The sequence below is a fragment of the Talpa occidentalis genome, unplaced genomic scaffold (assembly GCF_014898055.3).
Source record: "Talpa occidentalis isolate TD23 unplaced genomic scaffold, MPIMG_talOcc4v2.1 talOcc4.15, whole genome shotgun sequence".
NCBI lineage: Eukaryota > Metazoa > Chordata > Mammalia > Eulipotyphla > Talpidae > Talpa > Talpa occidentalis.
The window spans coordinates 42,289,058-42,313,192 of record NW_023601543.1 but is presented as its reverse complement, the minus strand read 5'-3'; the positions used below and the strand labels follow the sequence as shown (position 1 = coordinate 42,313,192).

Here is a 24,135-nt window from a genome sequence, read left to right as displayed (position 1 = left end):
CCTCTGGTGGCCGGGGAGCAGCTGGGGATCGAACCGGCGCCGCAGAGGCCGCGCGCAGCTTCGCAACCCAGCGCTCAACCGCTGCGCCACCGGGGAGGCCCTATTTCTTTTAAAAATGTTTTGTAGTTTTCCTTGTATAGGTCTTTTACCTCATTTGTTAGGTTTATTCCCAGATATTTAATTATTTTAGGTACAATTGTAAATGGGATGGTTTTCTTAATTTCTTCCTCTTTTACCTCATTTGTTAGGTTTATTCCCAGATATTTAATTATTTTAGGTACAATTGTAAATGTGGGATGGTTTTCTTATGTTCTTCCCTTTTTTAATATTTTATGTATTTTTTACATCATTTTCCATTTTTGCACAATGTATGCTTTTTTATCTTGGTTATAGTCCCCATACAATTCCCAATCCCCCTTATTTTGACCCTAATTTCTCCTACCCCCGTCTCCCCTTCCCCCATAGTGTGTCTCTGGCTTATAGTTGCTTGTTAATTTTGACTTTCACTTTATTATAATTAGTCTTTCTCCTGGTCCCATATTTAGGTTTTCTCAATTCCTGCTAGGAGTGAGACCATCCAGCATTTTTCTTTTTTTTTTTTTTTTTTTCTGGCTTATTTCACTGAGCATGATCCCTTCCAGCTCCATCCATGTTACTGCAAATTGCATGAGTTTATCTTTTTTGATTGCTGAGTAGTATTCCATTGTGTACCACTGTTGCGTCGGACAACACTACACTGACAAATGGGAGTTGTGGAGCAGGCTACATAATGCAGGATGCTGCTGAAGAGCAAGATCCTGGCCCTTTTATTGACACACATAATTGGTTGTAAGGAGATTAAAGAGATTAAGGAAAGGGGAGGGGTGTAGAAGATTAGGGATTGTGAGTCTGCCCTCCAGGCACTTCTTATCTACTTGATGATACACCCTAATCCCCAGCCATGGTTCTAGTCTTATCAACAAGGCACTCCACTGATCAGCTTCTGGGGTCCCTTGTCATACATCGGTCCTTGGCCCCCTGGGTGTTCCTGGTCATACCTTGTGATGTATAACTCGGGAGTATGTGTTATGCATCGGTCCTCAGCCCCCTGGGCATTCTGGACATACTTCCTGATACACATGTTATGCATCAGTCCTCAGCACCCCCGGGTGTTCCGGACATACCTTGTGATCCCAGTGTGATCCAGCTTTGTGCTCTTGCTTGATTTGAAGGGCTGAAGGGTTGGGCTCCTGTTCCTAACTTGCCGGACCACTTTGACCTTGTTTAGGTGACAAAATGGCGGCTGAATAGGCTGCCTAGGAGTAACAAACCCACATACCACATCTTCTTGATTCAGTCATCTATTTTTGGGCCTTTGGGTTGTTTCCATAGCTTAGCTATTGTAAACAGTGCTGCTATAAACATAGGGGTGCAGGTGCCCTTTTGAATTAATGATTCTGTGTCCTTTGGGTAAATACCTAGGAGTGGAATTGCTTGGTCATATGGAAGCTCCATCTTTAGCAGGTTGAGGAATCTCCACACAGCTTTGCATAGTGGTTGGACCAGTTTGCACTCCCACCAACAGTGCAGGAGAGTAACTTTTTCTCCACATCCTTGCTAACATTTGTTGTTGCTAGATTTTTTAATATGTGCCATTCTTATTGGTGTAAGATGGTATCTCATTGTAGTTTTGATTTGCATTTCCCTGATTGTAAGTGATGCTGAACATTTTTTCATATGCCTGTTGGCCATTTGCATTTCCTCTTTGGAGAAGTTCCTTTTCAGCTCTTCTGCCCATTTTTTTGGACTGGATTATTTACTTTGTTTTTGTTGAGACTCTTCAGCTCTTTGTAGATTTTTGAGAACAGTCCTTTATCATTAGTGTTGTGTGTGAAAATTTTCTCCCAGTTGGTAGGGTGTCTGTTTGTTTTGGTTACTGTCTCTTTTGCTGTATAGAAGCTCTTTAATTTGATATAGTCCCAGCTCTTTATCTTTGCCTTCACTATCACTGCTTTGGGTGATGAGTGTTTAAAGATGTTACTGAGGTGTATGTCATGTAGTCTTTCACCCATATTTCCTTCTATATATTTTATGGTTTCGGGTCTTATGTCTAGTTCTTTAATCCATTTTGAGTTGAATTTTGTGCATGTTGTGAAGTAGTAGTCAAGCTTCATTCTTTTGCATGTAGTGACTCAGTTTTCCCAGCACCATTTATTGAACAAACTTTCTTTGCTCCATTGCATATTCTTTGCTTCTTTGTCAAAGATTAGTTGACTGTAAATCTGTGGGTTTATTTCTGGATTTTCTATTCAGTTCCATTGGCCCATGTGTGTATTCTTGTTACATGCAGTTTTGATTATTATGGCTTTGTAGTATAGTTTGAATATTGGGTGTGTGATACCTCCATTCCCTTCTTTTTTTTTTTTCAGGAGAGCTTTGGCTATTTGGGGTTTTTGGTGGCTCCATATGAATTTTATCAATATTTGTTCTATTTCTTTGAAGAATGTTATTGAGATTTTTATTGGAATAGCATTGAATCTGTATATTGCTTGTGGTAGGATGGCCATTTTTATAATTTTAATTCTCCCAATCCATGAGCAGGGGATGTCTTTCCATTTCTTTGTATCTTCTTCTATTTCTTTTAACAATATTTTATAGTTTTCTTTGTATAGGTCCTTTACCTCTTCGGTTAGGTTTATTCCCAATTATTTGATTTTTTTTTGTTTCAATAATAAAAGGGATTTTTTTTTCATTTCTTTTTCTTCAGATTTATTGTTTGGTATCGGAAGGCTACTGTTTTTTGCGTGTTGATTTTGTATCCTGCTACTTTACTAAACTGATCCATTAGTTTGATTAGTTTTTGGGGTTCTCCATGTATATTATCTTATCATCTGTGAATAGTGATAGTTTGACCTCTTCCTTCCCTATTTGGATTCCTTGTATGTCTTTCTCTTGTCTTATTGCTCTGGCTAGGACTTTCAGTATTATATTGAAAAGCAGTGGTGATAGTGGACATCCTTGTCTTGTTCCAGTTCTTAATGGAAATGCTTTCAACTTTTCACTATTGAGAATGATATTGGCTATGGGCTTGTCATATATGGCCTTTATGATGTTGAGGTATGTTCCTTGTATCCCGAGAATATCAAGGGCCTTTATCATAAATGGGTGCTGTACTTTGTCAAAAGCTTTCTCAGCATCTATTGATATTATCATATGGTTTTTATATTTCTTTTTTTGATGTGTTGGATTACATTGATTGATTTTTGGATGTTGAACCATCCTTGTGTCCCTGTAATAAATCCTACTTGGTCGTGGTGAATTATCTTATGGATTCATTGCTTATTTTCTTCCTTTTGAGAGTGACTGCATATAGTAAGGATACTGATTTTTGTGTATTGATTTTATAACCTGCTTCTTTATTAAACTGGCTTATTGTTTTAATTATTTTTTCTGTGGATTTTTTTAGGGTTCTCTCTATGTATTATCACACATGAATATAATGATAGTTTACTTCTTTCCCTATTTAGATTGATTTTATGTCCTTCTCCTGCAGAGGCAACACTTTTAGATCCTTTGGAGCAAGTTGTATTTGTTCATTACTTGCCAGAGCTGACCATAAAAAGTTTTGTTCATTTTTTCTTTTAAAGATTTATTTATTTATTTATTTATACAAGCACTGGGTACAGTCAGAAGCACAGGAGTGTGAGAGAATTCACCAGAGCCAGAGTGGGGAGCAGAATAGGCAGACAAATGGAGGACACTGCTTAGGGGAGCAGTAGGCACAGCAGGAGAGGTGGGCGGCCATGTGGGACCCTCCCTGGTGGCCGGGGATTGAACTGGCGCTGAAGATGCTGTGGGCAGCTTCGCAGCCAAGCGCTCAACTGCTGCACCTCCGGGGAGGCCCAGTTTTGTTCATTTTTAAAAAAACTATCCTCATACATTTGCAAATATATGAGGAATATAAAAATAAAATTTATTAATTAAAAAAAAACCAAAACTATCCTGAGTTTTTGTGAAGGTAATTATTTCAGGTAATGCAGTTATAGTGAACACTGGAAAGATTTGGTATAAAATGAGATTCTTGTATACTCTGTAAATTTGTCTCATTAAGGTTTTTTTCCCCATAAGCATAGGACAACTTAAATTGTTAATTGATAAGTTCAGTAGAATCAGGAAATGCTCACAGAAAGAACAAAAATTGTGGAAATTAACATAAATTGTTTTTGTTCTTATATATGTATTTTTCAATTTCTGTCATGCTTGGAAAACTAGTATATGTTATGTCTAAAATAAAAAAAAGAAAATAATAGAGATGTAAGATGTAAAGAGATAAACAGGAGATTAAAAACTCAGGAGAAAACTATGGAAGCAGAATAGATCACATGGAAGTTCTAAACTTGACTATAATGCACAAGGACAGAAGTGGAAGAAGAAAGAAACATATGAATTTTAAAAAATGAAGATTCATTTTGAGAACTATTTGACTCCTTTAGGAAAGACAAAATGAGGATAATAGGTATTCCATAAGGGGAAGAGAGAGAGAAGGGTGCACAGAACATATTCAATGAAATAATAGAGAAAGACTTCCAAAACCTGGGGATGAAACTAAATAAACAAGTCCATGAAGCTAAAAGGACACCTGGTATCTAAATATAATGAGACTTGCACTAAGATACTTAGTTGAGAAACTTCCAAGAGTTATGACAAAGAAAAAATATTGAAGGTGGCAAGGGAAAAAAAAATTGGATAAGCTATAGAGACTCTCCCATCAGGCTCATATCAGACTTCTCTGAACCACAATACAAGCAAGGAGAGAATGGAAAGAAATATTCAAAACTTAAAGACAAATGTTGCCAGTAATGACCCTACAAGTATCTCCTTCGGCTGTGAGAGAAAAATAAAGACCTTTTCAGACAAACAGAAGCTGAAGCAATTTGTAAACACGAGATTCTCTCTTTGAAATATAGAAAGAAGACCTCTTATCTAAATCAAAGAAAGGAAAATCCACACCAAACTCAAGAAGGAAATAGGTAGAATCAGAGAATTAATGACAAAATGATACTAGCAGAACTTCATATATTAGTAATCACCCTAAATGTAAAGGTATGCAATCACCAATCAAAAGGCACAGAATAGCTGGTTGGATCAGAAAACAAAATACAACTTTCTCCTGTCTCCAGGAGATCCTTCTGAGCTACAAGAATAAACAAATATTCAAATAAAATGGTTGGTAAACAATACTACACGCAAATGGGAACCACGGAGAGTCAGGGACATCCATACTTAGGTAAGAGAGAGTAGGCCTCCAACTAAAAAATTTAACAACAGAAAGGGATGGTCCTTATATAATGATTAAGGGAACAATAAATCAGGAAGGTATAATATACATCAATATATCTATGCACCAAATGAAGGTGCATCAGAACATATAAGATAACTAATAAGAAACTTGGAAATAGACACTGACAGTAATACAATAATTGTAGGGAATTTCAACACCACACTCTCTCAATGGACAGATCAGCTAGGGAAAAAATCAGCATAGAATCAATAGCCTTAATGAAAAATTAGATCAAAAGTCAGACAATTTCATAGGGCATTGAACCCCAGCTAAGCTGACTACACATTCTCCTCAAAGCACATGGAACGTTCTCCAGGATAGACCACATGTTGGGTGACAAAACAAGTGTCAATAAATTTATGGTGATTGAATTCTCTGCTCACTGTGGTATCAATTAGAAACAAATCACAAAAAGAAAACAGGAGTTACCTCTAATATGTGAGATGAAAAAACACATATTACTGAACAGCTCTTGGATAACGAGGAAATCAAAGAAGAAATTAAAAATGCCTGAAAACAAACAAATGAAGACATGTCCTACCAGAATATATGGTACTCAGAAAAAGCAGTATATAAGAGGGAAATATATAGCAATCCAGGGTCACATCAAGAAAGAAGAAAGATCTCAATTAAATAATCTCACACAGTAAGGAACTAGAAAAAAGGAGAAGAAAACAAAACCAAATCCCATTAGAAGGAAAGAAATAATAGAGCATAAATAAATAAAACAGAATTCAAAGGGCAGCTCAAAAGATGAACTTTTAAGACATCTTTTAAAATGTCATAAGTTTGTTTGACTGGATCAAGAAGATGTGGTACATATACACCATGGAATATTACTCAGCATTCAAAAAAGATAAGCACATGCAATTTGCAGCAACATGGATGGAACTGGAAGGGAAAATGCTCAGCGAAATAAGCCAGAAAGAAAAAGAAAAATACCAGATGGTCTCACTCGTAGCAGGAATCTAGAAAACTTAAATAAGGGGCCAGGAAAAAGAATAACTATAAGAAAGAAAATATCAAAATCAACAAACAACTATGAACCAGAGACACTCTATGGGGGGGGTGTGGGGCGGGGAAAGGAGGGATTGGGGTCAAAATAAGGGGGTTGTAATTGTATGGGGAATATAAAAATAAAATTTAAATTAAAAAATAAAAATAAAAAATAAATCTTTAAAAAAATTAAAATGTCATGTTTGTTCTTTGAAAAAATTAACAAACACGTCAAACTTCTGGCTAGACTCACAAAGAAGAGAGAGAAAAATCTAATGAACAGAATCAGAAATGAAAGAGAAGTAATAGTAGTCATTTCAGTAATACAGCAGGTCAAAAGAGACTAATAGGAACATCTCGATGCTAATAAATTTAATTACCTAGAAGAAAGGCACAATTTCTTAGAGGCATACACTCTTCTGAGACTAAAAGCCTGACCAGTGTAATTACGAGCAAGGGACTTGAAACAACAATCAAAAGTTTCCCAAAATACAAAAACCCAGGACCAGATGGTTTCATTAACAAATTCTACTAAAATTTCAAAGAAAAACTAATAGCTCTTCTCAAATTCTTCCAAAAAATTGAGGAAGAGAAATACTTCCAAACACATCTTATGAGGCCAAAATTACTTGATACCAAAAGCAGACAAGTACATCAGAAAAAAAAGAAAATTACACAACAATAGCCCTACTTTACATAGATGCAAAAATCCTCAACAAAATCTTCGCACACCCAATTCAACAACCCTTTAAATGGATCATATGTCATGACCAAGTGGAATTTATTCCAGGGTTGCATTTGAAAATTAATCAATGTTATTCAACACAATCAAAAAAGGGAAAGATAAAAATCATGATACAAAGATAGCATTTGATAAGATTCAACATCTATTTATGATAATAATCTGAAGAAAATGCAAGTGAAAGAAACATATCTCAATAAAGGCCATATATGATCTAACCATGGCTAACAAATTCAGTGGTGAAAACCTGAAATCATTACCTCTAAGATCAGGCAGAGTACAAAGATGTTCTTGTTCATTATTGCTATTCATAGTATTGGGAGTCCTAGTTAGAACAATCAGGCAAGAAGAGTAAGATATAAAGGAATGAAAATTGGGAAAGAAGTAAAACTATCATTATATCCATATGGCATGATAATATATATAGAGAACCCTAGCGACTTAATTAAAAAATACTAGAAAAAAATAAATCAATACATTAAATTGGCAAATTACAAAGTCAGCCCACAAAAATCAGCTGTGTTCCTATATGTGAACAAGGAACTAGAGGAGAAAGAAATCAATAAAACAATCCATTTTGCTATTTCAACAAAGTATTAAATATCTAGGGGTAAACCTAGTAAAAAAAAAGGTGAAGAAATTGTACAGTGAAAACTATAAGACATTGTTAATGAAAATAGAAAAGGATATGATGAAATGTAAAAATATTCACTGTTCATAGATTGGAAAAATTAATATTATTAAAATGACAGTCTTATCCAAAACAATATATAGATTCAATCTAATCCTTATCAGAATTTCAATGGCATTCTGTAAAGAAATAGAACAGGTCTCCCTGGTGGCACAAGGGATTAAGCACAGCACTGTGAAGCTATCAGCAACCTCTGCAGCATGAGTTCGATCCCCAACTGGCCAGGGAGCTGCCCACATGGCGCAGCAGACCTCCCTGTCTTGTCTGCTGCTCCCTCAGCAATGTATTTCAATCAATCTGCCTGTATTCTTGTATGTATAAATAAATAAATTGTAAAAGAAATAGAACAAACATTGCTGAAATTTATATGGAATCTCAAGCTACCTGAATAGCCAAAGCAATCCTGACAAAAAGAGGTATCATACTCCAAGACTTCAAGCTGTACTATAAGCCTGTAATGATAAGATAAGTAGGCTTTTGGAATAAAAATAGACACACAGGGGGTCTCCCCGGTGGCGCAGTGGTTGATCGCTGGGTTGCGAAGCTGCCTGCAGCCTCTGCAGCGCCAGTTCGATCCCCGGCTGCTCCCCGGCCACCGGAGGAGGGTCCCACATGGCGCGCAGACCTCTCCTGCCGCCCACTGCTCCCCTCAGCAGTGTACTTCGTCACTCTGCCTGCTCTGCTCCCCGCTCTGGCTCTGGTGAATTCTCTCACCCTCCCGCGCTTCTGACTGTACCCAGTGCTTGTATAAATAAATAAAAATAAATCTTAAAAAAAAAAAAAAAAGAATTGTTAAAAAAAAAAAAATAGACACACAAACCAATGAAATAGAATCGAGAGTCCAGAAATAACTTCACATTGTTATGGACAGTTATTCTACCATAAAGGAGTCAAGTATACAATGAAGAAAGGAAAGTCTTTTTCAGAAATGGTGCTGGGAAAACAAGACAGCCATATGCAGAAAAAAGAAACTAGACCACTTTTTCACAATATACACAAATTAAATAAAAATTGTTTAAAGACTTGAATATAAGACCAGAAATCATATAATACACAGAAGAAAACAGGCAAAACACTCCACGATATTGGCTTCAGCAATGTCTGTACAGACTTGACTCCAACAGCAAGAAAAACAAAAGCAAAAAGAAAGAAATAGGAGGATATAAAATTAAAAAAACTTTTGGATAGCAAAAGAAACTGCCATTAAAATGAAAAGATATCCTACCCAATTAGAGAAGATATTTGCACATCATGCAGTTGACAAGGGCTAATTTCTAGGACCCATGAAGAACTTATGTTTTAATTTAATGAAAAGAAAAGAACAAATCCAATAAAAAAGGCATTCAGAAGGGTAAATAGACATTTCTCCAAAGAAGACGTACAGATGGCCAATAGGCACATGAAAAAAAAAATGGTTATCATTACTTATCATCAGGGAAATGTAAATCAAAATCACAGTGAGATACCACAGTGAAAATGGTCCATATCAAAAAGTCCAGAAACAGCAGGTGTAGCCAAGGGTGTGAAGAAAATTGAACAGTTTGGTACTGTTAGTGGGAATTTAGACTGCACCAGTCCCTATGGAAAAAATATGAAGATTTCTCAAAATATCAATAATTGTTCTGCTGTATAATCCAGCAAATCCAGTCTTCAGTATGTTTCTGAATAATTAAAAAAAACACTAATTTGGAGGTATATATGTATTCCTATATTTATTGCAGCACTATTTATAATAGCCAAGTTATGGAAACAACATGAATGCCCAAGGTCAGATGACTGGATTAAGATGTTACACACACACACACACACACTGGAGTACTGCTCAACTATAAAAAGATGAAGGCAAGGAGTGTGGAATTGGAGGAGGTTATGCTAAGTAAAATAAGTCAGAAGGAGAAAGACAAATACTTCATGGTATTGCTCACATGTGGAATATAAAGAAACAGAACAAAGGTTCAGACAAAAACAAACGATAGAAACCCTACTATAAAACTGAGGCTAGCAGTGGGGTTGGGGAAGGTGTAGAGCAAACAGTGTAGGGGAGCCAATGTTCTATGGTGGAGGACTATGGGTGCCTTTGTGGGGTGTGTGATGTGGTATCATACATCCGAAATTGTGGGATACTATATTTCTGAATCATATACAGTGTTGTAAACCAATGTCTTCTTAATTGAAAAAATTATAAAGCAGAAAATTAAAACATAAAACATTACTTTAAGATCCTAAGTTATTGTTTTTGAGATATTGAAGACATATAGGCTGAACAAAATAAAAATATAAGTGTATAATGAAAGAGAGCTGGGATAGCTGACTACATTTGAAAGGAAGACTATGGAATGGTAATGCCACAGGGTACTATATTGCCATTAGGAATTAAAACCATGAAGGTTCTTCTAATGTCAGTGCTCTTGGGTGCTATACAATATGGTTAAGATGTTCTTCCAAACAATATCATAGGACTTAGTTCATGGTTCATGTGTTTATGCAATAAAGACATTTAAGGGAGAAGGGGAGTGACGGGAACATAGAAGGGAGGGAGCACAGGGGTCTGTGGGTGTGGACTCTGGGTTCTTTGGTGGGAGGTGCACCTGATAACAGTGCCTGAAGGTGGGGATGTTACACTTCTATAATGTAAACCAATATTAACTCAATAAAAAGATAATAAAGATATTTAAGGACGTAGTTTAATTAAACCTATTTTTTAAAAATTGTAAACTCCCGTCTACTCCTTACATTTCAAAGGCTGAAATGGTCCAGTAGATAGCAGATTAAGAGCATGAATCTGGAGTCAGACTTCATGGGTTTGAACCCTGGTTCTGATGTTTTTCATTTGTCTGATATTGGGCAGGTAAGTTAACCTCCCTAGGCCTCAATTTTAAAATCAGCAAAGTAGGGATAATATTGGTACTTAATTCACAGGGTGGTTGTAAACATTAAACAAATTGATACAGATAAAGCAGTGAAAACTGAATAAAAACTTATTAAATGCTCGGTATTATAATTTAAAGGCATAATTTTCAACCTCAAAGAATGGACAATTCCACAAAAGTGAAGGTTCCATTTTGAGAGAAAATACAAACCCATATGGAAATGTTGCACAAAAAATACATACTAAATGATTTGGTGTAGGTTATAAATACATGTGACTTGAAAGAAGAACGAATTTGTGATAAATGTGTTGGAGGTTCAAGTATGGTGATTTAAGTATATTTCTGTGTGAAACGAAAGTGGGACTGAGAGTGGAAGTGAGAACATAGGCAAAAGCCTGAAGGCGGTATAGAACAAGTAAGCTTCTCCAAAGAGAAAATGCAAAAGGCCAACAGGCATATGAGAAAATGTTCAACATCCCTTATAATCAAGGAAATGCAAATCCAAACCACAGTGAGATACCACCTTACACCAGTGAGAATGGCACATATTAAAAAAAAAAAAAAAAAACAGGAAACAACAAATGTTGGCGAGGATGTAGTGAAAAAGGAAACCTCCTACACTGCTGGTGGGAATGCAAACTGGCCCAACCACTATGCCAAGTTATGTGGAGTTTCCTCAAACTACTGAAAATGGAGCTTCCATATGACCCAGCAATTCCACTCCTAGGAATCTACCCAAAGGACACAAAAACATTAATTCAAAAAGTTATTCACATCCCTACATTTATTGTAGTGCTATTTACAATTGGTAAGATATAAAACAAACCAAATGCCCAAAAATAGATGACTGGATCAAGAAGATGTGGTATATATACATAATGGAATACTACTCAGGAATCCAAAAAGATAAACACATGCCATTTACAGCCACATGGATGGAGCTGGAAAGGATTATGCTCAGTGAAATAAGGCAGAAGGAAAAAGAAAAATATCAAATAGTTTTACTTATAGGAGGAATATAGGGGAACCAAATAAGGAAGCAGCAACAAAATTCTTTGATGTACCATAGAATTTAAGTATAACCATATTTTGTCCTATTTTTTTCAAAATTGAGATTTGATGTAGTAAATATCAATATTTAAGTAACAAAACCATTTAAAATACTTTAACATTTTATCAGACTATTTTTAAGGTAAAATTTTAGTATATATATATATATATATATGCTAACAAATATATGTCTTTTTGTTAGGACGTCATTTGAGTTTCAAAAATGCCTTGTAAGAAAATGAGGACAAGTATTACTATTCCATTTTACAAATGAGGAAGCTCAGGAGTTCATGTCATTTACTTGGTTACACCAGTAGTAAGTAACAGAGCCTAGATTGGCATCCAGCTCCTCTGACTTCCATGTTCCATAGATGGAATATGTTCCATCCAGTTCGTTTACCATGCGATATTGATTGAAGAGCAGAAATCTCAGTAAATGTAAGTGAAGACCTTTTTCCTTTTATAATTGTTTATTGAGGTAACACTGATTTACAACACTGCACATGTTTCAGTGGTATAGATATACACCTCTACAAATTTATGTTCTCATCCACCACCACAGCACCACTAACAAGATTGACTTTTACAATGAATGTGTTTGATCTTTGTCTCAAGCAAGGAAAAAATGGTATAAGGTAAAAGTACAGGTACTGCCAAATCTCAGGTATGTAAGCAAAAATAAATGGATGCCAGTTATCACTATACCTTAGAGGTCTTCTCTTTTTCTTTTTTTTTTTTTTGTGAAAATTTCCCCAAGGAATTGTAACTTCAGAAATGAAATGTGGCAGACTCAGATAGAACTTGTCCTTTCATAGCTTTGCTTCTTCTTCACTATTATCATTTATTTCTTCTGTGGTTATGTATCTTTTGAAACACAGAGTTAAAGAACATGCCACACTTTGGCAAAAGCTTGCCCATGAATATTACATTTCAGCCATAATTAAATTGTTGCTGTTTAAAGACAAAGCTTCTACTGTAATATAAACACCATTGTACACTTGATCTTAGCCAAAAGGCCAAGAAGTGATTAAACACCACTGTAAACATATCCTGATATTCCTGTCAACATGCCAATATAAAAGTAAAAGTGTAGAATAATACTTATAATTAACTTCCACTTACAATGCACATCATAAAAATTTTTACATATAATTATACAATTTGCATAAATATCAGTATTTCTTAAAATAATTTGATATATCAGCACTCAAATTTTTATTCAGAAATCCATTGTAGTTAATTTTGATCCCCACAATAATCCTATAGAAAAGTAGACCTTCATTTTTGCTTTTTAAAAGATAAAGTCGTTCTGTTCATATATGGGAGTGCCAATGGTCTGACTTCTAAAGAAAGGATTGTATGTGTGTAGAGAGAGAATTCCTTATGAGACCCTGTAAGAATTAGCAACAAAAAATCCACCATTCTCTTTGGGGGCATGAGGAGGAGGCAAAAAAAAAATTGGATACAAGCTGATTATTCTTTGCCCAAGTTTATCTTCCTGTTTCCAGATAATACATTTCCTTTAGGGCCACTTGTCTGAATACTTGGCTGTCTTCCACTTGCACATTCTCTTTTGGAATAGGTGGCCTTACTTTGTCTAGTCAGTCAATACTGTAAAGGAAGAGGATGACAAGACATTTTGTATAGTTCCTGGGTTATCTCCAGTTCTCATCTGATGGCATGCATGCAAAGGGATATATTAGGATGGTTGAGAACTATTTGCTAATTCTATACCTTAAAAAGGCTAGTTCTTATCATTTGTAAAGTTCTTATTTTAGGGGAAAACCTTGATCTCAGGCTAATTTTTTTTATAGTGCTAAAAAGTAAATATTCTCTACTTTTGGAATGATCAAAAAATGGATTATAATTTAGTTTATAGTCATGGAATGAATTTTTAACACGTAAAATAGATCTACAACCTCTAATAAGGTAGATGTATAAATGAGATAGATTTATAGGCACACATTTAGTTATTTACAAAATATTGATGGAAATGCTTATTTTTATTGTAAATGACTTGAGGAAATACTTGTTTGGGGAGCTTTTCAATAATTTGTACTAGATGGGTTTAAACTATTCATTACATATTTCTTCTCCTTTTTCTGGCAGAGAGGCCTTCTTCTTGGGTGCAGGAGTCATGCTGGACAAAGAATGTTTTCTAAATGTAGAAAGCCTTCTCCTAAAGTTCCCCCCTGAAAAGAAATACAGGAGAGGATCAAAGCAACAATTTGAGGCGGCCAGAGACAAGGTTATGACCACTGATTTTTGCATTCTAAGGACAGAGTCACAAGGCTTAGATTCATTGTGTAAAAAGTGAAGGTGGATGGTGCGTTGAATATGATATGGCATGAAACTGATCAAAAAGGCAGCTGTCACAACTATGATCATTCCTATGGCTTTTTTACGACTTGATATATTTTTCTTCATTGAATTTTTTAGTAGGGTCAAAATAATCATTGTGTAACAGACAATTATAATAACAAAAGGAATGATAAAACCAACAAACAATGATATATAATGCAAGATCAAAATGTGGTTTTTAGTTTGATTGTCTGGTGGAGGTTCAAAGCACTTAGTATTGTTCTTCTCATCTTTGTAAGATGTGGACACTAAAAATGGAGAACTGGTCAAAATGACAAAAATCCAAATGCCAACACACACAAACTTGGCTTTTTTCTGTGTAACCAAATTGAGGTTCTGGACTGGGAAAACAATTGCAATGCATCGGAAAAAGCTCATGGCTGTCATAAAGAAGATGCTACAATAGAGGTTGACATACAAGGCATAGGTGCTGAGGCGGCACATGAAGTCACCAAAGAGCCAAATGCCTTTGTGAACGTAATAGACCACGCGGAGAGGCAGTGTACACACACACAGTAGATCCGCTACTGCTAAATTAATCATGTATATTTGGAAGGCTGACTTCTCATGATATGTTTTTATGAGGACATAGAGCACAAAACTATTGCCAAAGAAGCCCACAACGGAGATCATAGAGTACATCGTAGAATATACTTGATTGCGGAAGTCATCAATAGTGTCATTGCATGTATTATTACTGGCTGAAGATACTGTCAGATTTCCAACTCCATCCATGTTTCTCTAGGAATGTCTGCTCAGGGCCTACAATACATATATATAGAAAATCTTGTCAATTTTCACCAGACCATAACTTACAGTAAGTATTAGAGTTTCATTGTCTAGTGTAGGTATGTATAATTTTTTGACCATAACAAGAAGCAAAGGTAGTGGGGAAATGAGAAGGGATTCAACTGCATCATGCCTCCAGGAGTCTGGCTCCTAAAGGCACCCAGAAAACTCTCTTCCCTCTCTTTTTCTATTCATGTTTTTCTGATGGACTTCTTAATCTTCAAAGCCTAGTTAAAACAGTTCTGTCTTATTTTAAGTCATATTACTGCAGTACCTTTTTCTAAATATTTAAATGAGATTGTTTTTCAATCAGAGAAATGCTTTAAAAATAGTAGCTTCATAAATAAAATTATGTATGCATGTATGTATGTATGTATGATCTATTTATATATTTATTGAAAGAGCATTGAATTTTCCTGGAGAATAAAATCTGGGAGAAAATGCTTGGTTTCCTAGGAAGTGGGCTTTTTAGGTAACATGTTGGTGATGCTCATAGCTAGGGTAATGTAGGGTAAGTAAAGTATCAGGCTTTTCTGCCCTCCTGCCATTAGGATTGATGATGGAACCCTGTGGTCCTGAATGCATGCCTCATGGCGGGCACCTGGAGTGGGGTGTGGGCATATGTAGGTGGGTACACCTGGGCTGAGAGACTGGGCTTATAAGGGCGGCTTCATGGGGACGCCAGCACAGTGAATGAAAGAGAGAGTGAAAGGAGCAGAGAAGCAAAGGCCACAAGAGACCGTTGGAGAGCCTAGAGAGAGTGAAGACTTTCTGGGGGCTGGGAGGCAGCCTCATAAAGCTATGGTAAATAATGCAAAGCTGGAGAAATTTTAGAAGCCAACCAGTTATTTAATGAGGAAAAAATTGTAGGGTAAGGAAAAATGTTAGGCTTTTCTGCCCTCCCGCCATCAGGATAGATGATGGATCCCTGCGGTCCTGAATGCATGCCTGATGGCGGGCACCTGGAGTAGGGTGTGGGCATAGGTAGATGGGATTCGACTGGGCTTTTAAGGGCGGTGTCACGGGGACGCCAGTAGAAGCCGAAAGAGAAGCCAGGAAAGCAGCAGCAGAAGCCAAGAGAGAAGCAGAGAATGCTGGAGAGCCCAGATAGTGAGGATTTGCTGGGGGCTGGGAGGACTGCCAACCTCCTGGCCCCCCAGCACCCCTGCCTGCCATATGCCTGGTGAGCCCCAATAAAATCCTGCAAAAAACCACTGAGAGCTCTGACTCCTCCTTTACCCAGTCTGCATGGGATCAGAAAACCTGCACTGTGGTATTCCTGCCTTTACAATTGGTGTAGTCAGCAGAATGATCCATGCAGACGGGTATTGGAGCCCTCCGAAGGCCTGGAGGGACTAAGGAGTAACAGACTGTGTTTGCCTGTGACGACGCTGGAGGCATCATGGCGGCACAGAAGGTGGACACCATCTGGGAGCTGCAGGACGAGACCTCAGCCAGAGGAGGAGACACCCGAGAGGACCAGCCAATGACCCCTGAGGAAGCAAGAATCATCGGGGAAAGAAAGGACCATGATTTGGAGCTCGCCAGCGCTGATGCAGGGAGAGGCCTGACAGACTTCGACTAATGGACTTGGACTGACCATCCCGCCAGAAGGCGGAGGACCTTGGCAGGTTGTTTTTTTTAAGAATCTGGGGGTGGCCAGTGGGCCTTGATGGCCAAAAGCAGCCTGTGTATGCCCAGCAGCTAGGCGGAGGAGAAAAGCCAACTGAGAAGGCAAAAGCTGGTGCTGATGCTAAGTTTGGGAAGCCTTGAGGGGCTGTTAAGCAGCCTGGGTATGCTGAAGCCCTGTGAGTCTCGTAAAATCACCTGTGGGTGATGCCCTGCTCATTCTTGAGTGAGGGTGAGGAGCTGAGGAACCCGTCCTTGGGGGATGGGTGGGGAACTTGGCTTGGGCTGGAGCCCAAGCCATATGTAGAGTTTGGATCCCTGACCCATGTGCTTGTGCAGTGGTTTGGCCTGTGTGCAGGGGTCTGCAAGTTGCATTGGTGGCTATGAAGGCCGAGTGTTGGAGCTACTGCAGACAGAAACCCTGAGGGTTGGCGATTACCCCCAACAGAATAGAATCGCCAATCCCAGAGCTAGTGCATCCTGGGGGTGGATGCGGTGTGTGGCTTGTAGCCGAGACTACAGCCAGAGAAGGCCAGGAAGCCTGACAGTTCCTGGTGTGTTACAGTAGATGCCGTGAGTGATTCCCCTCCCTCGTATGAGCAGTGCCTTTGGCAGCAGATTTGGTGGCTCATCTGCTGGTACCAATAATTGTCTTTTGCACTAGGTTGGGGCCCTGCCTGGACTTATTTCTGTTCTGTTGTATTTTGTTATAATGTGATGTATTTGGTTTTGTGGGCCGTGGCTGCATTGTTTACGTTTGCTAAGAAAATTGTATATATATGTAGATTATATGGCAGAAAACCCTGAGGGGGTGGACCGTAGGGTAAGGAAAAATATCAGGCTTTTCTGCCCTCCCCCCATCAGGATAGATGATGGATCCCTGCGGTCCTGAATGCATGCCTGATGGCGGGCACCTGGAGTAGGGTGTGGGCCTAGATAGATGGGATTCGACTGGGCTTTTAAGTGCGGTGTCACAGGGACTCCAGTAAGCCGAAAGAGAAGCCGAGAAAGCAGCAGCAGAAGCCAAGAGAGAAGCAGAGAATGCCAGAGAGCCCAGATAGTGAGGATTTGCTGGGGGCTGGGAGAACTGCCAGCCTCCAGGCCCCCCAGCACCCCTGCCTGCCATATGTCTGGTGAACCCCAATAAAACCCTGCAAAAAAAAAACACTGAGGGCTCTGACTCCTCCTTTACCCGGTCTGCATGGGATCAGAAAACCTGCACTGTGGTATTCCTGCCTTTACAAAATCCACACAGGTGAAATACATTTTTAAAATCTGCACCACAAATTAAGTATCTGAGGAAAGATGTAGCAAAACTAGTTGGAATATCTTTGGGTGAGGACATTTTTGTACTTGGTCATTCTTATGCTCTTTCCTAGAAGCACATTCAAATCTTTACTGTTTAACATTATATGGTCGCCTTTTTTACAGCAGGAGGTTGTTACTTGGTCCAGCCTAGTTCAGCTGTATCAGGGAAGTCAATCAGGGAAGTCAATCAAGTTAACAAGCTCTGATCAGAGAGAGCTAAGGATAAGATAGTGTGGAAGTAGTGATTTCTTTAATGCTCTTTGAAATTTTTTTCTTTTATTCTTTAAGAAGTCGGGCACTGCTCATCGATATGTAATGTGGTATATAATATTTGAGCAAAGTCTGACTTGTTGGCCTTTTATACAACTTTTGCTCCTCGGTAAAACAGTTAAAATAGTTCTGTCTTCCATCCTGGCTAGTCATTCCACTTTTTCCCCTTTCATTAAGAAATAGTATTATCTTCCACCAAGAACTGTTGATATATGATAAAAAATTGAAGATGAATCACTCTCAGGGTGATTGCCCAAGATCCTAGAGAAAAATGAGAATACTATTTCCAGCAGTTAGGATTTGTAAGGTAGAAAGACTGCTTAAGTATGCAAGACCTGTTAGGAACTGAGGGACTGATTTCATATCTGCTCTAGGGATATAGAAACAGGCAGCTATGATAGTGGTTGTAGGTTGGATACATGTAGGGTAAGTGAAAAAGCATCAGGCTTTTCTGCCCTACCGCCATTAGGATTGATGATGGATCCTTGTGGTCCTGAATGCATGCCTGATGGTGGGCACCTGGAGTGGGGTGTGGGCATGCGTAAGGGGGTACACCTGGGCTAAGACTGGGCTTGTAAGGGTAATGTCACGGGGACGCCAGAAGAACCACGAGAAGCAGAGAGCAGAACCACGAATGAGAGCGAAAGAGAAGCCGAGACCACCAGAGAATGCCGGAGAGCCCAGAAAGAGTGAAGACTTGCTGGGGGCTGCCAGCCTCCCAGCCCCCCAGCACCCCTGCCTGCCATGTCCCTGGTAAATCCCAATAAAAGCCTGCAAAAGCCACCGAGGGCTCCAGGACTCTCTCCTCTTTTACCCTGTCTGCTTGGGTCATAGGGAAACTGCACTGGCCATTCCTGCCATTAAAATACAGCTTCCCGGGTTTACTACTGCTAACAATTATATTTCCAGTGAGTATGTGTTATCCGTCCATCCATCCTTCCATCCATCTATCTGTCCATCCTTGCTAGTCATTGTTTTTCCCCCTTCATTAAGAAGTAGTAGTATTTTCCACCCATAACTGTTGATATATTGTAGGGTAAAGAAAATATCAGGCTTTTCTGCCCTTCCGCCATCAGGATAGATGATGGATCCTTGTCCTGAATGCATGCCTGATGGCGGGCACCTGGAATAGGGTGTGGGCATAGGTAGATGGGATTCAGCTGGGCTAAGACTGTGCTTTTTAAGGGCGGCATCACGGGGACGCCAGTAGTAGCAGTAGCAGCAGCAGCAGTATGAAGCCGAAAGAGAAGCTGAGAAGCAGCAGAACCAACTCCAGAGAGCCCAGATAGAGTGAAGACTTGCTGGGGGCTGGGAGGCCTGTCAGCCTCCCAGCCCCCAGCCAGCACCCCTGCCTGCCATATGCCTGGTGAACCCCAAATAAAAAACCTGCAAAACTACTGAGGACTCAGACTCCTCCTTTACCCGGTCTGCATGGGATCAGAAAACCTGTTCCATGTCCGGTCCTGCCCTCTACATAAATGATAAAAAATTGATGAATTACTCTGAGGGTGATTATCTAAGATCCTAGAGAAAAATGAGTTTATTATTTCCAAACTCTGCATTATTTCTCAGTTTGCTTTCTGGCGGTCTGCCTCTCTCTCCATTGGTTCTCTGAACCCTGGTGCAACTGTGGAAGAAAGAGAAACTGTTTTGGTTTGTTAGCCCTGTGTCAGACACTAGATGGTGGTGTTGAGATTTTAATAACAGCCTTTTAAAAAAAGAACTACACTTTAAAAAGTATTAGATAATTTTGGTGGAGGATGGGTGAAGCATGTGCACCTATGGCTGTGTGAAGTTGTACTCCCAAAATTATATACTATGTAAATCACTGGCAAACTAATGAAATTTGAGAAAAAATAGAATCGAAAAATAAAAAAAAAAAGACAACTACCATCTGTTTTTCCTAACACCATCAACCCTCACTATATCCTGCTACACCCTCTTTCCAGAGTAATTTCCCATACATTGTTGCTACCAATTATGTCCCTGCTCTAAAACCTTCAACCGTTCCCGAGAGACTTCATAATACAATCCAAATTTCTTTTTTTTTTTTGTATTTTTTAAATTGAGGTAACCTTCGTTTACAATATTGTATATGATTCAGAGGAATGGGATCAACACCTCTGCAGAAGCCTGTTTTCACACCACACCTACCACCAACGCAATTCATTTTAAATCATGCATTCGGTCAACATGACATATAACGATAAACTTTGCCTGACTCGACTCCGATTGTACCAGACTTAAAGGCTCTGTTTACCACTGTGCCATCCTCCAAAATCTTGGTATTAATTTTAAAATCAATTGTAGCTAAAATGTTTCTTATAACCTCAGGTTTCTTAACTAATTTAAAATGCTGGAAAATAAAACAAACATTAGCCAGAGGTCGTGTAATCTTTCTAATCAAATCAGAAAAGATATACCCCATATTTCTTATTATTGGATCCTTACACATTATTATAGGAAGTTGGTGCCATTGTGAGGAATGAAGTATATGAAATCTTAATATTGAAATAACTTTGGACGGAAATGAGCACATGGTTGTCAATTAGTCAGTACACATTCAAAACTTTTTTCATCAATTGCTGAAGAGAGCCCTGATACAGAGTAGCAGAAAAATCCTAATTTCTTAGTTTGATATTTAATGCTGTCTAGTCTGTTTATAACTGAAATTTCCTAGCTTTTGTCTCCTACTCTATCATTCAATACAGCCACTATTTCACTATACCAGGGACATGCACTATCCCACCTACTTATCTTTTTTCATGGCATTTCTTCTTCCTTAAATTCCTTTTCCTCCATCTATGTATATAAAAAACTACCAATGTTAGCTTGAATTATGTTTTCTTGACCAAGCATTCCTTCATCTTCTATCCCAAGTAATATATGAGTTTTCTCTTGTAGAAAACTGTAAAGCTATCTTGCAGATCAATGATTTGTGTGCCTATGTTATCTCTCCTCACAGATTATCTGGTTGATCTATATGAAGGCATCTTACACAGGGGTGAAATGTATGTACTTTGCTCACAAATGCTCAATGAATTTTAACTGAGTGAGTGAATGGATGATGGAACCAGTTATTACTTGAAGGTATTGTCCTTAAAAACCACTTTATCTTTTCATTCTATTATAATTTAATGACAGCCATGTGCTCATCTCTGTCCTTTCCACCCTCTGGGCCTAAAGTTGTTCTTCTGTGAAGTTGCTTTCTAAAGTATTAAGGAGGGTACTAAATCATAAAGCTAATTGTACGATTAAAAATACCCATATCTTGACACAGATTAATCATTTGTTTATCTTGTCTATTAAGCATTCTGTGTAAATATGAGATTCCCAGATCTCTAGATGAAATGAGTAAAAACAAATTGATAAATATGTTACTAAAAAACTTAAAGATGATCTATAGTCCTGTTAAACTTCCCAGTCCTTATAGATCAAAATAAGCTTTCCTAGAAATTTTAATATTAAGGTTCAATTGCTTTTTTTTAATGACAAAGTCAGTGACTTATATTGGGCCATAAAAAGAAGACTGTGAAACTTACACAAAAGTAATCAATCCCAGGGTAGAGATTATTTAGTTTAGCTTCTCATTTCACAGATGATGGTTTTGCTTGTCTTAAACAGCATTTAATTTTTATAGAATTTGGGAATTTGCTATGATTACCCCAAAATGAGACATACTAAATGGATACAGAAATGCCTAAGCCTCCATTCCTGCCTTTAAGCAGCTCATAGTCTGGAGGGGAAGAAGAGTGATGACTCAGAAATGTGGACAGGATACAAAACAAGATGGTAAGAGTTATCTTAGCACTAAACAAATGGGGTATTGATTAATATAAACTAGCAATAACCATAAATGTAATTAAATTTTAGTACAGATGATAAAATTATTTTGTTAAGATAATTAGTGAATTGAAAAGCAAGATTCATTTATAAAACAGAGCCATACCTCTTTCTGGCACTGCAGTACCCTTCACAAAAGTTCCTGGTTAGTGGTCCGTGCTTCTTATGGTATAATATCAGATGAAGCCTAATCTGAAATAATAAGATTGAAAGGGAAGTTAATGACCTTAGGAGCAGTCCAGAAGGGTTATGGGAGTTTAGCAGCTTAAAGCACAGATCTAGGTTGTGATGGGACTTCAAATTTTACTGAAAGATTTAGGGCTAGTTTTTGGATTTTGTGCCTCTTTCCACAACTTTCCATTCAATTTTACATTCCCAGCGGGGCAACTTGTAAAACAGCCCAGGACTGATAGCAGATGTTTGTTGCTATATGCATGTAGCTTCTGTATCGAAAGATGAACACAGTATTACAAAAATATTCCTCTTATTAAACCATGGTATTTCCCATTTATCTTCTAAGCAGTTTGTTATAAAATTCAAAGGAAAAATAATTTGCAAGTTCATGTCCAAGGATGTAGTTTACCAGGAAGAAAAATTAGAATATTAAAAATATTGAGTATATCTGTATGGGATTGCTTCGGGACAGGTTTCCTTGAAAGAAGTTAGCTTAGGTGACTTTGGATTCTTCTTATAAACTCATGGTAATAATTTGTTCATATCACAAATCTGGTATATGTTCTATATAAGAGATAACTATTTTGTAGTTTCTATAGTTAACTTGCCACGAGTGTATGTTTCTTCTCACCAGTTAACAAAGTCTAAAAAAATCTCCAAGAAATGATAAAAAAGGGCTTTCTTGAAACAGCAGTAACCTGAACAATATTCTTTCAAATTTGTGTTGCCCTACGATGTTCATCCCTGTCTAGAAGGACCCCAGGGGCTGGCTGCTTTTCATTTATCTGTGGTCCAAGTGCCCACAAAATAAACATCTCCCTTTAATTTATTCTTAGAAGTATAAATACAATGGAATGTTTCAAAGGACCTCTATTGAAAATTAAGCCAAAAGGAAAATAAAACAAATGCAAAAGCATAAAATTCAGGAAAGTTTTGTAAGTAGGAACCTATACCTGTAGCTACAATACTGCTGTTTGAGCCCACCCTACACTCAAATAAATTTTCAGGTCTCTAGTTTCTTCTCCCTCTGAAATTTCTTTTCCAGGTAATCTGCTATGAGCAGTCTGAGTGAAATATGGATTGAAGGTGGGGAATTTCTGAGTTGACTTTTATATCTTGTTACACCAGGCAGTAAACTTGTGTGTTTCATTTGTTCTATGCCTCTGTAATCAAAATGGATAAAATAGAATATGGAATGAAAAAATCCTTTCTAATCCTGAAATTATGATTCCACTCATTAATGGAGAAAGTTAACTTTGGTTCTGTCACAGTTTTGTGTTGAGACAAGGTTTATATTTCCCCAGAATATAGAATGAGAAAAGGTTATGAATTTCTAAGACCCATATATGAGAAATATGATATCACCAGGCTAATGTACTAGTTGTCCATTTTTATGATAGTGGTACAATTACAATTTAGCCCACTCCTTACATGCACAAATGAATAAAGATTTTATTATCTGGGCAGCCGCATGGTGTTTTCTCAAGTTTGAAATTCTGAAGCTTATTTTTTTAAAGATTTATTTATTTATGCATACTAGAACTGGGGTATAGGCCAGAGATGCGGGGGGTGAGAGGACCCACCAGAGACAGAGTGGGGGAACAGAATAGGCAGATCTACTGAAATACACTGCTGAGGGGAGCAGTGGGTGAGATAGGAGAGGTCTGCTGTGCCATGTGGGTTAGCTCCCTGGCCAGGGATTGGTCATGAACAACTCAGGCTGCAGTGACTGGCAATAACTTGATAGCACTGAGACTTTAACCCCTGCGCCACCAGGGAGGCCCTCTTGCGTGCAATTTGTTTTTGTTTTTTAAATATTTATTTTATTTATTTATGCATACAAGAGCTGGGGTGCAGGCCAGAGGTACGGGGGGTAAGAGCATTCACCATAGACAGAGTAGGGAGCAGAACAGGCAGATCTACTGAAATACACTATGGAGGGGATCAGCAGGTGAGACAGAAGAGGTCTGCTGTGCCATGTGGGTTAGCTTCCTGGATGGGGATTGAACTCCTGCTGCAGTAGCTAGGGATAACTTAATAGCACTGAGACATTAACCCCTGCCCCACCAGGGAGGCCCTGAAATTCTGAAGG

The 24,135-nt window shown here is 38.1% G+C and overlaps 1 protein-coding gene across 1 annotated transcript in view; it reads right to left on the bottom strand.

The window, feature by feature from the left end:
- Positions 1–13,647: 13,647 nt before the first annotated feature.
- The window catches only part of CYSLTR1 (cysteinyl leukotriene receptor 1), a 33,614-nt gene continuing 23,126 nt past the window's right edge, over positions 13,648–24,135 (bottom strand). Inside the window, exons 3-4 of the mRNA XM_037513018.1 lie at positions 21,976–22,061; positions 13,648–14,792 (exon numbers count right to left, since the gene is read on the bottom strand). Of these exons, the coding sequence (XP_037368915.1) occupies positions 13,743–14,765 (1,023 nt within the window). The 5' untranslated portion in view covers positions 14,766–14,792; positions 21,976–22,061 and the 3' untranslated portion in view covers positions 13,648–13,742. The remainder of the gene's footprint in view (positions 14,793–21,975; positions 22,062–24,135) is intronic.